This window comes from Drosophila kikkawai, chromosome 3L (genome assembly GCF_030179895.1).
Source record: "Drosophila kikkawai strain 14028-0561.14 chromosome 3L, DkikHiC1v2, whole genome shotgun sequence".
Classification (NCBI taxonomy): domain Eukaryota; kingdom Metazoa; phylum Arthropoda; class Insecta; order Diptera; family Drosophilidae; genus Drosophila; species Drosophila kikkawai.
This window is the reverse complement of record NC_091730.1, coordinates 33,583,786-33,602,448: the sequence shown is the minus strand read 5'-3', so window position 1 is coordinate 33,602,448 and position 18,663 is coordinate 33,583,786. Positions and strand designations below refer to the sequence as shown.

General features: G+C 39.8%; 1 protein-coding gene across 5 annotated transcripts in view; it reads left to right on the top strand.

Moving 5' to 3' along the window:
* Positions 1-18,663, top strand: part of LOC121502702 (uncharacterized) — a 151,443-nt gene that overhangs the window by 21,437 nt on the left and 111,343 nt on the right. For 2 of the 5 annotated variants that reach the window (XR_011444897.1, XM_041776404.2), the window contains exons 3-4: positions 10,237-10,399; positions 10,457-10,609. The exons of 1 other annotated variant lie outside the window; for it this stretch is intronic. Coding sequence is in view for 2 of the 4 variants with exons in the window: in XM_041776404.2 (XP_041632338.1) it covers positions 10,237-10,399; positions 10,457-10,609 (316 nt within the window). In the remaining 2 variants the exon portion in view is untranslated. The remainder of the gene's footprint in view (positions 1-10,236; positions 10,400-10,456; positions 10,610-18,663) is intronic. 2 more of the 5 variants (XR_011444896.1, XM_070285407.1) reach the window with 1 other exon arrangement.

Here is an 18,663-nt window from a genome sequence, read left to right as displayed (position 1 = left end):
GTTTCATTGAAAAAAACTATTTTTCACTTTGACACCCTATAAAAAGGGGAAAATTTACAACAATTGGCTGTCAATTGGCGTTTATATTATTTTATTATCTTATTTGGTTCGAATGTTATGATTTTTGCAAGGTAAAATGAGAAAAGGCGTTACTGTGCGACGGGCCACGGCCGCCGCAGTATAGTGATGCTAGCTTTCTGCGCCCGACGTGGAAAGTGGTACCCGGATCCCGACCACTTCTCATATCGGGATTTCCGTCCGGATCCGAGAGGCAGCCCACGGAAGGCGTAGCCACCAATCTCGTGTTCTGACCCCTCCCTCTTGTCGCAGACACACCCACGCCCGCAGTGCACGGGAGGATTCGACCCGGTTGACGATCCGAACTCACCCCTGCATCCTTTCTCCACCCCAGGAAATCGCGACTGATGACGAGGCCGATCCCTCCTGGGCCGGAAGATTCCTTTCGGTGCGTGCGGCACCTGGTCGACGGGCCGCTCCTCCAAACTCCTGAGTAAATCCCGCCTCCTCAATCAGGGCAAACGCCATCCGAGTGTCGGAGCGTCTCTCTGGCCATATCGGTTTCCACCCGGGTGCGGCGTCGGCCTCCGTATGACGGAATTCGATGCCTCCAGCCGACGGCCTCCAGGACTCCGACTTCTCCACAACTTTTCCCTACCTATACCGTCCAAAATCCTGGCCAGAGGCCCCGTTTCCCGACTGTCCCCGCAAATAGAAATATTTCTGTGGAGGATTCTGGTCTGACTGAGTTTATATCCTGACCCGTGATTACAATCCTTACAATATGATAACAACATTTATATATGATATTTCCTTTTATTTTTCTATTAATTTGACCAGAATGGATCGATTCTTGATCCTATTAAGGGGTTATATACAGTTGTACCGCTCAAAAAAATGAAATTTTGTCGATTTTTTTTTGACATCATAAAAAATATTTATTAAAAATGTTTTGCCGACGTTGTTTAGTACATGTTTCTGGGTACTTTATAAAATTTTTTCATAAAAAAATATTAAATATTAAAAAAGATATGGCCGAATTCCAAGATCGTCATTTTTTCGATGGTGACTTGCGGTGGACATCATATTCCGAGAACGGTTCATCCGAAATCAAAAATTAAAAAAAATTTCGTTAGTATATTGTATTGCCTAGTCCTCTAGACCATGGATTTCTAAAAATTTTGATTTAAAAAAAAATGGCGACGGTTTTAACAAAAAATATACTTTTTCATGGTATAAGATTTTTGATTTTTATGCTCTAAAAAAAAAAAGTTAAAAAAAAAAAATAAAAAATTCTTCGTTAGAGGACTAGCTATTGTTATAATAAATAAGTGGTGAAAATTTGGTGTTGATCGGATTAATAGTTTTTTAGTAATCGTGTCCACCGCAAAGGTAACTTCGAAAAAAAAACGATTCTGAGATAATCGCGTTTAAAGTTTCAAGTTTGTTCCGGCCGACGTGCAGGTCGTGCGCTATAAATAGCTACAACTTCGGTTCTAAAGCTCCGATCGTTATGAATTTTTGTGAGAGTATTCTCAACAGTATATACTTGAAGAATATGCAATAAAAAAAAGTCGATTTTTTTATCATCACAACTGTATATAACCCCTTAAAAACGGCAAGAGTATACAAACTTCTACGTGCCGATGTTAGCATTCTTTACTTTTTTATACCCTTGCAGGGTATTATAATTTCAGTCAGAAGTTTGCAACGCAGTGAAGAAGACATTTCCGACCCTATAAAGTATATATATTCTTGATCAGCATTAATAGCCATGTCCGTCTGGCCGTCCGTCGGTCTGTCCGTCGGTCTGTCCGTTCGTCTGTCCGTTTCTACGCAAACTAGTCCCTCAGTTTTAAAGCTATCTGAATGAAACTTTGCATATAGTCTTCTTTATACTCTTACTGCTATATATGTCGGAACGGGATCGGACGACTATATCATATAGCTGCCATACAAAAGTACGATACATTTTTGAAAAAAAAAATATAACTTGGCCGTTTTTTAACATGTTTGCATCATTTTTGATATATGGCCATTTTTATATTATTTCGGTTTTAATTTTATGAAAATCGGACCACTATATCTTATAGCTGACATAGGAACGATTGGGATGCGATTATGTAAATTACAAATGTTAATTGTATTTTATTCCTTGAGGTTTAGTGAACATTATTGCATAATTGAATTAGCTAATACTAACATACTTAATTTATAAATAATTATTTTGTGGGTGCTAAAAAAATTGTTTTGTTCAAAATATCTCCAAAATTATTGTACAAACTATGCGTGATGTGAAGGGTATTTTTTCCTTGACCTTCGCAACTCTTTTATGAGATGCATTTTACACCACCTGTTAAAATTTTTTTTTTAAACTTTATTTAACTAACAATTTCTATTAGGAGGAAACATAAAAATCAAGCACAGGATGAGGTTTTTATTCTTTTCATGGAATACAATGGAGATATTACCAAGGGCTACACGAAGGGTGACCGAGTGGCGGTAGATGCCAAATGGGTGGAACTGGCAAATGATTAAAACGCTGCAGGTCCACCAATAAAAGGTAGGATTCTTTTGAGTTTTTTTTGAGAAGTTCTCATTGAAACTCACAATATTACCTTAAAAGGCTTTGGCAGACTGGAAGACATAAAGACATAAAGAAGCTGGCTCATATTAAACAAGAAAGGAAGCTAACTTCGCCACGCCGAAGTTTGTATACCCTTGCAGATTGGTTTTATATATATATATAAATTATAATGCCGAAAACAGACACTAAACAGAGTTTCATAACAGTTTGGCAGTTACAGTTATACATACATTCCCAGCTTTACATTTTTTCTACATCTACGGATCGCTTCTATGGCAACTATGAAATAGTTGTCCGATTTTCATAATATTGTTACCAAAATTCTGAAATAATACTAAAAGCTCATGTCTCAAAGTAGATGAAAATACGTTGAAAAACAAAGGTATCATTTTTTCTTTTAATTTCCCTATCGTTCGTATGGCAGCTATAAGATATAGTCGTCCGATTTTCATAAAACGTATACCAAAATTCTGAATTAATACCAGAAGCTTGTATATCAAAGTAGATTTAAATACGTTGAAAAACAAAGAAGTTATACAGGCCTGTTCTAGTTTCCACTTCTGCAAAATTTATTCGGATTCGGATTTCCCTGTCCTGTTCTAGTTTTCACTTCCGAAAAATTCTTACGGATTCGTATTTTCCTCTGTTAAGTCTCTGTTAATTTGCAGGCGAAACGTTCGGAAACTTTCCGTGAGTCATTGGGCCGGCGGATTCAAAACCGCAAAATCAGAAATTAATTATTTTAAAATATAATGCGATTATGTAAATTACAAATGTTAATTGTAATTTATTTTTAGAGGTTTATAATAGAGCGTTACAGAGAGCAGACATTTATTTTGTTACCCAAGAGTTTCTTAGCAGATTTTGATTTTTATAACAGAGGTAACAAAATAAACGTCTGCTCTCTGTGACGCTCTATTATAAACCTCTAAAAATAAATTACAATTAACATTTTTTTATTGCAAGACGTTGATGCACTATGTACAGTACATATCAAGTGGAACTTGCGACACCAAGCACGTGCTTGTTCTTGTTAGCAATTAGTAAACGCGAAGGACTTAAAAAAAAAAGGATGCGGGGAGACTACTACTGGCGTACTGCCGGATTGGTTGCTTGCATGCGTAAGTGGGTTAAGATTGAAGTTTTTAGTTTTGGGAGGCTATCAACGTTAGATATTATTGTGTACAAATTGTTATAATTTGCACAGAGGACTCTAAAGGGTTCATGCAGGTCAAAGGATGTTCTACAGTGGGGCAAAACTAATGGTAAAAAGGACCTAGTGTTTCTTATTGGTACGGGAAAATTTAGCTGACCGAGCAAGTCAGTACTTTCCACGTCACCACGGATTAAGTTGTATATGAATGTAATACCTAGCATGGTTCTACGATTAGATAAGGAGGGTAAGTTAATTAGTAAGAGTCTACTAGAATAAGACGGTAACCTCTGGTTTGCATCCCAGTTTAAACCGCGTAAAGCGAAAAGTAAGAAGTTCTTTTGAACCGATTCTATGCGTTTACTATGGACGCCATACTGAGGGCTCCAAACGCAGGATCCATATTCTAAGATAGGACGAACAAGTGAAGTATATAACGTTTTTGTAACATAGGGGTCATTGATTTCCTTCGACCACCGTTTAATGAAACCAAGCACACCCCTGGCTTTATTCACCATGCACGAAATATGATCGATAGAGTCAAGTTTAGGATCCAGACGGACACCTAAATCATCAACTATATTAATTTTTTCCAAAGAGCAGCCGTTTAGCGTATAAGTTGCAGGCTTAGCAGCACCATGTTTGAAAATTGTTAAGATCTGTCTGTAAGTCTGATTGGCAAGTAGCATCGTTATATTTCACACAAAGCTTGACGTCATCAGCATACATAAGTACTCTGGAGTTGGTCAAAACTTCGGGCAGATCGTTGATAAATAACGTAAACAGTAGGGGACCCAAATGACTCCCTTGCGGGACGCCAGATGTAACCCTAAGAACATTAGATAGTTTATTTTCGAAAAGGACCTTCTGCGTCCTGCCATTTAGATAGCCTGAGATCCAATTAGGAAGATCAGTCGGAAATCCCATTAAATCGAGTTTCCGAACAAGAAGAGAATGGTTAACAGAGTCAAATGCTTTACTGAAATCAGTATAGATTACATCTGTCTGAAAGTTATTTCGGTATCCCTTTATAATAAAAGAAGTAAGCTCCAACAGATTCGTTGTAATTGATCTTCGCCTAATAAAACCATGTTGACATGGAGAAATAATTGACCTACACAGGTGCTGCAGATGAGGAGTAATAACATTTTCGAACAGTTTAGGGATGGCCGACAACTTAGAGATACCTCTGAAATTGTTGGCATCCAATTTGCTACCTTTTTTGTGGAGAGGAATAACGAATGATTCCTTCCAAATAAGGGGAAAGTGGGAGGTTTCTAAGGATAAGGTAAACAATTTGAGAAGTGGATTGCACAGGGCTTCGGCACAATTCCTAAGCACACAGCCTGGTATTCCGTCGGGACCTGGTAAAAAAACTGGCTTAACACGATGAAGATCCCTAAGAAGAGAGCTTTCGTTAATGGTAGGACTGAAGATTTGGTTCGATTTGGGGATGATGTAGGGATAAGCCTGATTTGGGTCTATTGAGTTGGAGTAAGTGGTTTCAAAAAACTGAGCAAAAAGATCGGCTATTGCCTGATCATTATCTGCTGTTGAATTACCAAAAGAGAGCGAGGATGGACGCGTAATGGATTTACGCTTGGATTTAACAAAATTATAAAACTGTTTTGGGTCCTCAGAAAACTGGGACCTGCAACGAGTCAAATAATTATTGTAGCACTGCGCGTTATTCACAGTAAAAGTGGATCGAGCTGATAAATAACTAGATAGGACAATCGGAGAACCGGTACGTTGATATTTAGCATATAGATTTGATTTTCTACTTTTGAGGCGGGTCAACTCTTTGGTAAACCAAGGAGGCTTGTTTGATGTAGACGGACAGTATAACGGAACACAGTCAATAAAAAATGAATTCATAACACGATAAAAAATACCCACCGCTTCCGCCATGTCAGTGCATGTGTAAAGATCGGACCAGTTGTAATTAATTATGAAATTATTCAGCCGTACAAAATCCGTCTTGCTAAAGCAGAAGACTTCTTGGGCTGGACTGTCAGATTTATTCCGTGAAACAGTCCCCATGTCGATAGTCACATCGAAAGTGGGATGATAGGGATCTTCGGGTTGCGTCAGGGGCGCCACCCTAGCTAAACTAACTCTTTCCGGATCTGAGACAAAACAAAGATCAAGCAAGCGCTCTAAGGAATTTCGAACATGATTGACTTGGGACAGCGAAATGTCAAACAAGCCAGCAATAAAATCATGATGTGTTGTCGTAAGAAGTGTGTTTGTGGAATTATCTAGTGACCAAATAGCCCCTGGGATGTTAAAATCACCAAGAACTACTAAATGGTTCCTATTAGACTTCTGCATGAATGCATCCAAAATGACAAATGAATCACTTATTCTAGAAACGGGAACACACTTTTTACTGCACAGTATACTTGGGTGTGAGTGAATAGGGTAGTATTGTCTGTTTTGACAGACAGTGTTCTCACTCATTCCATAGTTGTACAGCTGTTTATGAGTACAGCAAAAATGGTGTGCAGTAGTCAAGGCACTGTACAGTGTTTTGGTGTGCAGTGGACTTATTGTACAGTGAGTAAACTTCATGACTGGTACATGCACACATATAGAGTTCTCGTGTGTACTATGTATTTCATATAAAGAATTTTATTTTATTAAAGTATTTACATTTAAATTATTAATATTAGAATGGAGAAACATTATTTTATGTACCATTTTTATGCACTTATTAAAGAATACTGAACTCATCTGCACAGTTGTACACAGACAACTAACAAGCTGTACAACTAACAAGCTGTACAGCAAATATAGTACTCACTCCCGAAGGGTACAACCATATACTGCACTCACGCAAAGTGGGCACACTAAAAATGTTGTGCTATCTACTTCTGGCCTATAGAGTATACTGTACAGAAAGGATTGGGTGCAGTATTTTTAAGAACTCTACATTACTGTACAGATCTGTTATGCTACAAATGAGTACACTCATGCAGAAGTCTAGTCCCTATCCGAATGTCTTTTGGAGACCAACTGAATAGCGGAAAGATGGTTCCAATAAATAGGAAGTTCCGACAATGGAGGAATGTAGGAACATGTAACAAAAATGGAACTACCATTAACTGATAGCTTCACGCAAAGGAATTCAACATTGTTGGATTCCTCGAAAATTATTAATTCGGACGTGAGAGTGGAGTCGACCGCTATAAGGACACCTCCCCCACGTCTGATAGGCCGATCTAGCCGGTATACTGTGAACGCAGCTGGAAAAACTTCGGAGCTCAGAATCTCCGGCTTTAACCAGGTTTCTGTGAACACAATAACTTGGGAAGCAAATGCGACGCTGTTGGAATACAATTTAGGAAGCTTACTGCGTAAGCCTCTTGCATTCTGATAGGAAATACAAAGGGAACTGGTTAGTTTTTTGGGACGGAATTGACAGACGTAGACGGAGCATTGGGCAAATCTGGCCTAGGAAGAGTAATTCCTACAGGCCGCTTTTTCTTTTTCGTACCTTCAAACTCTTTGACAACCACATACTGTGGCCAGGTTTCGGCAGAGCATAGAGTGCCAAAGACTTCGTCAGGAACATTTATCTTGAAAGACAAAATGTTCCTAGGGTAAGAAAATTTAAATTTTTCCACCTTAATTTTTTCTCTATCGACTTTTACTTTGCCTTGGATAAAAGCTATGACATCTTCCGATGTCTGATCAGGGGAAAGCCGCGAAACAAATAGCTGTTTTGTTGGTGGAATTGCCGTAAGGGGTTTTGGCACGGCAGACTGAGCCACCATACCACTTTCGGCCGGTAGTCCGGGCCTGATACCCTGGCAGGGACTGGGATTAGGGCTCTGAGAGGGCTGAGACAAGAGTTGGGACCCCCCAGTGGACAAAACGGAACTGGGCAACACCGGGGGCACGGTCGCACCCGCGACGCATTCGGATACCGAATCTTTTTTAGCGCTCGATCTCAGGATTCTTGGAATTTGTCCCGGGGTCTGGGGCAGAGTCGAGGGAGGCTGCTGTGCAGTGCCTATCACTGGTGGCTGGGATCCGCCAGTATGCTGCCCACCAGTTGCGGTTTTTTTGCGCCTAGGAGACTCATTTAACAGCTTGAGGCTATTAAATTGAGTATCCAGCGCCAAGAGCATATCTTGAATTTTGCGAAAACTCAATAATAGCTCTTTAAAACCACCCCTGGTTTGCCGCATAAAAGACATCATTTCCCTCTCCACCTCGCGGCAGGCCTCGCAGCAGTAACGTACGCCGATATTTTTGGCCACGTCATCTACTGTCCGTGCAACAACGCCAATGCACTTGGCATGTACTATGTTGTCACACAGCCAACAGGTGATGGTGAGTTCACCGTAAGTAATATTTTTCTTACAGTTTTTGGCGAAGCAGACCATATTATGGGACATTATAAGGACTTACCACTGTACTTCCACTATTTAAGAGAGGGCGCAAGGGATTAAACGCAGCGGCACTTGATGAGCGGGGGGGCAATGAGCAGGAGAGCGAGAGATAAGCGCTGAGTAGAACCGTTTATAGCTGTCGCGGCAACGCAAACAACAACAAACGCTAAAGGCACAAAATGGAATGCAAAAAGAGCAAAATGCAAAGCAACCGCAGCAGCCCAAACTAAAATGCAATTTAAATTGAATTAAATAGCACAAAATAAACAAGTAGCATGCACACGCGAAGTGAACGGGAATTATTTAAAACACCAAATATTAAATGTTAGTAAACCCCGGAGGTTTTTAGACAAATTCTGCACAAATCGGGAGCGCAAGAAAAAAAACACGTCCGTTCACTTTGAAGGAAGAATTGGACTGTAACATTTGTAACATTAATTAACATACATTAAACCACACAAAGTTCAGTGTTGCCGCAACATCTTCCAAGTGCAAATCATCAACATAAAGTGCACAACAATATTAAACAAACGAAGTTGTTTAATTGGGAGAGCCACATGACCTTTGGACTTATAAGCTTCTATTTATCTATACTGACAACATCAGTGCTGGGTGTAGCCGTGCTCAAAGAACCAACCCGCTTACCTCTCTTTCTACACGCCACCTACCTTTCTTCGACTCTCCTTGCCGGTGAGCACGAGAGAGCAGACCAACCACAACAACAACGCCAACAGAAAGAATAGCAAAGGACAGAAAACAGAGTAAGCCCTAACATAAACAACAACAATGTCAGCTCCGGTTACACGCTCGCTAACTGCATCGGCACCAAAACGGGTGCGAACTGACTCGTCGATCGATCTGAAGGCGGGTCGACCATCTGATACCCTGGCAATGGAGTTGGTTGACCTTATCAACAAACGCTTCACGGAGCAGAATGAGCATATCAGTTCAAGCTTGGGAAAAGCTGAACAAAGAATTCTGGCGGAGCTAGAACACAGGTTTAGCCAAAAAATAAATGACCTATCTGAGGAAGTGATCGTTCTCCGCTCACAACGGGACAGACTGGATGAGAAAGTCGGGCAATTGGACAGGGAGGTCGCTGATCTGCGTGCACAGTGTGGAAAGGTGGCTCAACTGGAATCAAAACTGGCATCTCAGCAGGAGCATAACCGGGCGTACGAGGTGCGCATACACGGGCGAAAATGTCCGAGCCTTATTCCACACGCTGTGCATCAACCTGCAGCTAACACCCCCTCCAAGAATCCGGGATATCTTTCGCGCCCGGAAAACCCAAAACACACGTCGACTCGGTGATCATCGTTAAAATGGAAAGCGCTCGGGAGATGATCGCACTCCTCAAGCTGCACGGGCAAAGAGGGCGTAAACTGCATCGCGCACATGAGCGAGCTTTCGACGCTCACTGCAGACCCTCTCTCTTCGTCTCTCACCACTTCTCTCTCTGGCGCTACGATAGAAGCTGGAGATGCTGTCGCTGCTGAACCTAGCTTTCGCTCTTAATCAATTTTATCATTTTCTCTTAGTTAAGTTATCATTAGAATTTTTTTTATCGTTTGTTGTTTGTTTATACTTCTATGTTCCTAAATTGCTTTGCAGATATTGAGCTTGCATTCCTAACTTTAGCCAAATCTTCCAGTGCAGGATGAAGTAAGGCGTTCCATAACCGATAGCCTGATAAAAGTTATTAGTAAACATAAAATCGGGCTCAAAGTTGTTCATCTAAAGGCGCAAAGTCTATTGCTAAAAATGGATGAATGGATGTCGTATTTGAGAATGACCGTTTAAGGGTTGTCAGCGTTTCAAAAAAAAGCATATATTTAAGATTTTTTTTTGTTGAAAGCGTCCAGCTGATTTTAAGTATCGAAACCAAATTATTATATGCTATGTATAAATATACAACTTTTAAAATATCTTAATTCTTAATGATCCAATTGCAATCTGCAAGGGTATATAAATTTCGGCGTGCCGAAATTAGCTTCATTTCTTGTTTTTATTTAATTTAAAATTTTTAGTTATATTCATCTTTCAAAGTTATGATATTAAACTTTTGAATACAAAAGGTCCCAAATTGCAAATAACTCAGATGATATTGACAACGATGGAATTGGATGGACCACTATTAATGAAGAGGTTGATGTAGTAACGCCTATGGTTCTGTCGCACCTACAAAAACTCGGCATCGAACATTTGCAATTACCGGATATGAAAGAAAGCATATCAATAGTATGTATAAGACATTATTTTGAACGAAAAATAAATTAAAAAGAAATAATTTTCTAGAAACCCCTTTTCATCACATATGTGGCTGGTCTTTACCTAACTAATGGTATAGTATACAATCTCTTCGGAATTTCTCGACACGGTTGTGCGTTTATGACATATCAAGGCAAATCATTCTTGAGTCGATTTTATTTAAAAATAAATAAGTTACAGGTGGGATACATATTTTTTTTGTTTTTCATCATACCGATATATTCGGACAGCTAATCGCAATTATTTTATAACTATATTTCTTAAATACTATATAACGTTGTATTTTATATGTTTGCTTTTTTACACTATCCGTTTTTTACTGAAACTAAATTAATCCCATTTCCACACCACTTGGTGGTAGGGAATCTTTGATAGGCTTTAAGTGGTGAGGTTACTATCATTGGTAACCTCAAATGGGAACTAAGCTCCGTTTTAGCCCACACCCTCGTTTTGCTGGTAGTCAACGCGTCCTCTCAATACCAACCAGTGTCATTCAGGTAAGCTAGGATGGCAGTAACTGACTGCCTTTCTTATTCTTACTTCTCCTAGTGCTCCGAAATGGTGAGCTCCGAAGTGTCGCGCCTTAAGTTGGTTGAATGCCTGGCTCCGGTGTCTCCTGCTCGCTTATTTAGAGGATTCAGTGCGTTTTTAATTAATGTGGTTTCCCCTCAAATCGGCCTTGCTTTGTATACAGAGCTGATTCATACAGTGCCCTGGACGCTTTGACGGGGTGTATGTATGTATTATATAAATTTTGTTATGTTTAGTATGCGAGAATATTGTCTAAATTTAAAATATATTGGTAATTTTTAGAAACAAAAAGGAATTCCCCATATAGTAGTAGTAATAGGAATTCCCGTCTCTGCCGATTTTATATTTAGGATAAAACTTGAATCAATTATTATTATTTTGACTTTAGCCTTTTATAGCATTTTTAAGAATGGTCCTATTGCATTGGAACCACCAAATTAATTTTCTAAAGAAAGTATCTGTTTTTCCCTTTCCATTCCTTTTATTCAGCTCCCTCGACATGACGTGAACGCTTCCCAGTCGGAAAAAAATTACATGAGAAAATGGGAGGGCTTTTTTAATTACTCTCCACTTCTACAAAGCGGTAAAGGACAAACTCCCGAAAAATTCGAACGAAAATTGCCTTTGGGGACTTTTATTGTTTCAACAGTACTGTGTCGACATGTACATAAGTCAAAGTAGAAACGGAACGTCTCAATCATGATAGAATTGTACCATGGTCTCAATTTCATTCTTTTAAATCAGTCAAAGTTTTGCTCAGACGAGTACATCCAGCCAGCACGAACGCTGGCGAACCACGAGCAGCAGAAGACGTGCTCTGCTGTCTCCTCTTTTACTCTGTGGCAACACATGCATACACGGTACCAAGCCTCCGCAGGTAGCTCCTAAAGCAGCCATGACCGCACAGCCATAAGCACTTGGGTCAGATCGAAGTTCATCTTCCCATGCTTCCGATGAGCTCATCTTCCCTTCGATGAGTAATTTTTCAAGATGCCGAGATTTCCAGTATCCTGTCAAAAGACTCTAGAGAGAGACTAGGCGCCAGGTAGCAGCTGTAAAGCCCCGTACCACCATCGTTCGCTCTGAAAAATCCTGCGGCCGCCTTGATGTCGCGCATCAATGGCGCCTCCGCTCTGCAGAGCCAGAGTTGCGGCTCCGCGGCTTCTAAAGCATTTGGGGTTTGCTGCGACACGTGTGTTTGTGGGGTTAGCTCCGATGCTGATGGTCCCGGCGCGAGCTGCTGGATTAGCCGTCGCCATGGCTCCGTTTGGGATGCGCCCTTCTTTCACCAGACCGTCGTTGTCTGCTGCTTTCGGGCGCAGAACACCAGAGTCCCGGCTCTCATGCCTGCCTCTTACTAGCCACGAGGATTTAAATCAAGTGATTCGTGGAGACGGTAATGCGATGCGTTATCTTATCCATCATTTTTATTGAGGTACCCTGCAACATCTGTAACGTGTAACGAATGTTTTGGGGCGAGCTGACGTACGCGCTGGTTCCGCCTCAAAAGTAGTTCGGTGGTTGGGAGTGGGAAGGGGAGAAAAATACTGATCTCACAATGCTCTTTATACGTACAATAATTATTTACCTCGCGTACTTTGGTTGAGGGGAAACGAAAGAAAAGGAAAAGGCACTGGACAACTAAACTGGGAAGCTATGATGGTGTTTCAGCTCCCTTTTACCCCACCCTACCATAATCGCATGATACAGCCAAGGCTGGCGATCCGTTGGTTAGTTATCCTGTTTCAGGACATCCTTTGGTTTGAGTATGGTTTCCCATAATAAGATTTAATCGACTTTCAACATGATAACAACTTTATTTCTAAACTTCATAATAGACCCTATAGAAATATAATTTTAAAGCAGAACATAAAACAAAAGTATGTGACAGGATGTTTTATTTATTATTTCTTTATTCTTTAGTTCTTTTTCGCACAGTCCACGTCTTTACTTTTTGTTCGCTTGAATGACAGTGATCTTACTGCCCGTAGGCAGCTCACTCTTCAACCACGAAAACCAGCAGCGAGAGAGAGAGTAACCTGCTCTCTCAGAGAGCGTAGCTCATCCAATAGTGTGACCAGACCTTACTTATGGTAATTGGCCTGCTACAACTCGGCCGTCCTGACCTTGAGATAGCCCACTATCTCGGCTTGGAAAATACCAAGTCCTTTTGTCACTTTTCGAGTATAACTACTATTTTTTGTCAGATTCATAACATTATTTTCAATTTATCCAAAAATTTTGAATATTTTTGACCTTTTAGGAATATATTTGTATTATATTTTTCCAAATACAGCTTCGGTCATCAAAAACACGTTTTAAACTTATCTACAACCACCAAAAATAGAACTGAACAATTATAGAGTTAGATCTTTTACAAAAAACATAAAATTTAGTTTATAAAAGATGTGGAAAGCGAAAAAAGGTTCAAGTAGGTAAAACGTGCAAAATTGAGTTTATGTGAGTTTATTTCGTTTTTTTATTCTAAATATTTGAATTTATTTGATAAGTTGCTGTTTCTTTCTTAAAATAACTAAAAATTAATTAAGAAAAATTATAGAAAAAAAATTTTTGGATTTGCTTGTGTGGTTTGGTTTTTATTGATGACCAAAGTCAGAATCGTGAACATACACTCAGTTGTGCTCGCCACTGTAGTTTGTTGACCCCAAACATGTTCGAACCTCCGGACATCTGGAGGAAACACCCTCCCGACGGAATATTCCTAATCGCAACGAGTACAGACGAGCATACCAAACACCTAACTGAGATATCACCATTCATCGTCAAAAAGACCATCGATTTTGCAATTCAAGGAGAAGTTATTAGTTGCAAAAAAACCAAGGACGGCAATCTACTGATTAAAACCAAAAACAAATTACAAGCCGAAAAACTTATGAAACTAGAGACCATGCCTACAAATATACCATCCCACATTATACCCATCAAAATTACTGAACACCGAAGCCTTAACTCTACTAAAGGAATAATTTATTCAAACGACTTAAGAGGAATTGATTAGCAAGAAATATTGGATAATCTTAAATCGCAAAAGGTTGAAGCTGTAGAAAAAATCTACAAATATATCCCTGGACAACCCTTCGTCAAAACACATTAAAATGAAACCGGACTTATCAAAATTACTTTCAAACTAACCAACCTACCAGAATCACTATACATTGGTTACGAGAAAGTTCCGGTACGACCTTACATTCCACCCCCAATGAGCTGCAACGACTGCCTCCACTTCGGTCATACCGCTAAGTTCTGCAAGAACCCTCCAACCTGTGCAAACTGTGGACTCCCAGCTCACGTAAATTACGCCAACGCAGAAATATGCCAAAACGCCCCAAACTGCATTAACTGCACCACTAAAAAGCTTCCCGAGACTAACCACCACGCCCGTAACAGAGCATGCCCAATTTTCTTGTCCAACAAGGAAGTCCAGGCAATCAAGACGCTAGAGAAAGTCGATACCAGGTCAGCCTGGTCCATCTACAACAAACGACACCACGATGGCTCTTTATACTCTTCAGCAGCTAAATCAAACACACCAAACGCAATCCAAGCACAACTATCAACTAGCAGAAAAACAGTAAGCTACACACCAAACGAATTCGACCTACCTACCGCAACGAACCTCAGCTCTGACGAACCCATGTCAACAGAATTGGAATCACCAGTACCAGTACCTCCCAGCCCGACCCCACCAAAAAGAAATTAACAAAAATCCTCCCCCTAAACACATCAAATAAAACCAAACGACTATTGAAAACTGAACAGAGCTCAATTATGACTAGAGCAAAACTTAAATCCATATCCGCTATAAGTCCAGATCAAAAAATCAATTAGATACCACATACTATTACCATTTATCCTTATCTATAAGTACACCTTTATATTAATCAAACCGATATGCTAAAAGTTATACAATGGAACATACACGGCTATAGAAATAATTATACTGAACTACAAATGTTAATAAAAGCTCAAAACCCACACATTATAGCCCTACAAGAAACCCATTTATCAAACCTCTCCTCACTCCCCACCCCAATTAACTACACACTTTACACCAGCGTCAACAACAGCAATAGCTTTGGCGGCGCTGCCCTCCTCATCCATAATTCCATTACCCAAAACCAAATTCCACTGAACGCAGACTTCGACGCAGTCGAAGTTAACATACACTCCAAAATCAAATTCACTATAATATCTGCCTACATATCTCCCACCAAAACATTTAATTCTAAAAATCTAGAAAACATCCTTGACCCGCAAAATGCCCACACGCTAGTGCTGGGTGACTTTAACAGTTGGCACCCGTACTGGGGTTCACCAAAACAAAACAGTAGAGGTAAAATTATAGCCGAATACATAGACAAATCTGACTACATTCTCCTCAACGACAAATCCTCCACTCATTTTTCCACCCATAAGACCTTCACACACATAGATTTATCTTTTGCCTCAGCGTACATAGCCCCTGAAATCCAATGGAAAGTGCTAGATGACCTATATGGCAGCAATCACTTCCCTATACTAATATCCATGTTTAACGACCAAACTTCTCCTATCTTTATGTCAAAACCCTTATTCAAACTCCAATCCGCAGACTGGGACCTATTCAGAAAAATAGCCTCCGACCTCAATAATTCACCTCAATTTAAACCAAGCTCAAACGTCAATCGCGAAGCTGCCCTTATAAAAAAAATTATTATCGAAAGTGCCCACTTTTCCATTCCTCAAAACTCCACCTTTTCCCTCAATCGAACTGTTCCCTAGTGGAACAAAGAGTTAACACTTCTCAAAAAGGACAAATCCAAAAAATGGAACAAATTAAAAAGGGACATAAACAATCACAACAACATTGAATACAAAAAAGCCAACGCTAAACTTAAAAGAGCAGTTAGGGAAGCAAAAAAAGCTTCCATTCTCAAATTCACAACAAACATTAACCAATTTTCCGACCCTACGAAAACGTGGGCCAACATAAAAAGACTTTGCGGCCTTCATCCGCAAAAACACATTCACTGCATTTGAAACCCCATCGAAACAACTAACCAAACTGAAATCGCAAATGCCTTTGCTCAAACTTGGTCAGATCAAGCCGAAGACAATAATTTCTCCTCCCAATTCCAACTTAACAAACACAGCCTGAATACCAACATCACATACCAGCCCTCTAAGACAGCCATAGAAATTGAAAAGGACATAACCCTTACAGAATTCTCAGCCGCTCTAAACTCCTTAAGAGGCAACACGCCAGGTTTCGACCGAATTTCCTACCCAATGATTAAAAACCTACCTATCGCTGTTAAATATAGAATAATCAACCACTTCAACATCATCCTCTCCACCCACATCCCACAATCATTTAAACTTAGTCTCGTCCTACCCATAGCTAAGCCGCAAAAACCCAAAACGGATGTAACATCGTACAGGCCCATCTCATTAAATCCATGCCTAGCTAAAGTTCTGGACAAAATTATGGCTAAAAGATTGTGGTGGTTCGTTTTAAATAACGATCTCATACACAACAGCCAATTCGGCTTCAAAAGAGGCAAATCTGTACTAGATTGTCTACTCTACGTAGACCACCTAGCCTACAGATCCATTGCCTTAAAAAAGCACCTCTCAATCATATCGCTGGATTTCACCAAAGCATTTGATAGAATAGGCATCCACACCATCATCCACCAACTACACAACTGGAAAATAGGACAAAAAACCATAAACTACATAAAACACTTTATGACAAATAGGAAAATCATAGCTAAATCTGGTAAATTCCTCTCAGATACATTCCCCCTAAACAATGGCATACCACAAGGCTCACCCATCTCAGTAATTCTCTTCCTGATAGCATACAATTCCTTATCTAACATAATTTCAATCTCAAAAGATATTAAATTATGTGCTTATGCTGACGACTTCAACCTCATCATCCAACACAATAAACATAAAAATCCCACAACCAACCTATCAACCATCTTTAACAAAATTGATGAACAATGGCATACCACAAGGCTCACCCATCTCAGTAATTCTCTTCCTGATAGCATACAATTCCTTATCTAACATAATTTCAATCTCAAAAGATATTAAATTATGTGCTTATGCTGACGACTTCAACCTCATCATCCAACACAATAAACATAAAAATCCCACAACCAACCTATCAACCATCTTTAACAAAATTGATGAACAATGGCATACCACAAGGCTCACCCATCTCAGTAATTCTCTTCCTGATAGCATACAATTCCTTATCTAACATAATTTCAATCTCAAAAGATATTAAATTATGTGCTTATGCTGACGACTTCAACCTCATCATCCAACACAATAAACATAAAAATCCCACAACCAACCTATCAACCATCTTTAACAAAATTGATGAATGGTGCTCAAAATCAGGTTCAGTCCTCTCAAAGGAAAAATGCCAAATAATACATATCTGCCGCAAACACAATTGCAAAGCCAAGATAATCTCAGGTGACTCACAAATCCCAATCACAAACACTCTTAAAATTTTAGGACTTACAATAAATAATAGATACAACTGGAACTCCCACATCAACAAATTTAAATCAGAACTTGCCAAACCTCTAGGGATAATTAAACACCTTTCCTCTCTCAAATACAACACAGACACAACAACACTAATCCAAATCGTCAAATCAATTCTTGTTTCAAAAAAAGACTTCTGCCTTCCTATATATGGACGCGCACCCAAATCCCAACTCAATCGCCTAAAAACCCTACTAAACGCAGCAATTAGATCAGCATTGGGGGCATTCCGCTCCACACCCATAAACAACGTGCTGACAGAAGCCGGCATTAATACAATTGAGCACAAAAGAGACTTCCTCATCGGCAAACTCTCCAAAAACTTAATCCAGGCCAAAGACACAACATTAAAAACTCTTACCAAACCCGCAAAAAAGACCTACAGATACCCCAGCACAATAGATGAAATAGTAAAGATATGTAAAGCTAACTCCATCTCTTACCTCCCAATAAAGAAAAATACCTGTAAGAAATTCAACATGTCCAATGTCCTCAAAGCAACAGACACCTCCCTCTCAAATTTTAATAAGAACGCAACAGCCCCAATTGTATTCCAACAACTCTTCCACTCCCTGAAACTCTCCTACCCTAACCACACCTTTATCTATACGGACGGTTCCAAATCCTCCGGCATAACAACCTACAGCATTACAAGTGAAAGCGAAACAATTAAAATCGGACTCCTACCTATTTACTCCTCAGTACTTTCGAGCGAGATAATAGCGATCCAGGAAGCCATGCAAATTTACATTAAATTACCAGGCAAATATGCCATTTGCACCGACTCCCTATCAGCAGTTTCCGCTATCACCAACCAAAACAACCACGCTCACTACCCACCCTCCATTAGAAACATGATCACCCAACACTTTCCGAAAATTAAACTCATCTGGATCCCTAGTCACATGGGAATAGCAGGCAACGAATGCGCTGATAAAGCAGCTAAACTTGCCGCCAAATCCCCCTTAATGTACACCGCTAACTATAACTCAAACGATATATCTCATTTCTTAAAAATAACCCTACTTGAAAAACAATCACAACTACGCACGTCTGACTGGTACCAAGAAATCAGCAGACTATCAACTACAAATCAGCCCTTGATAAACTCTTCCCTAAACAGAAGAGAGCAA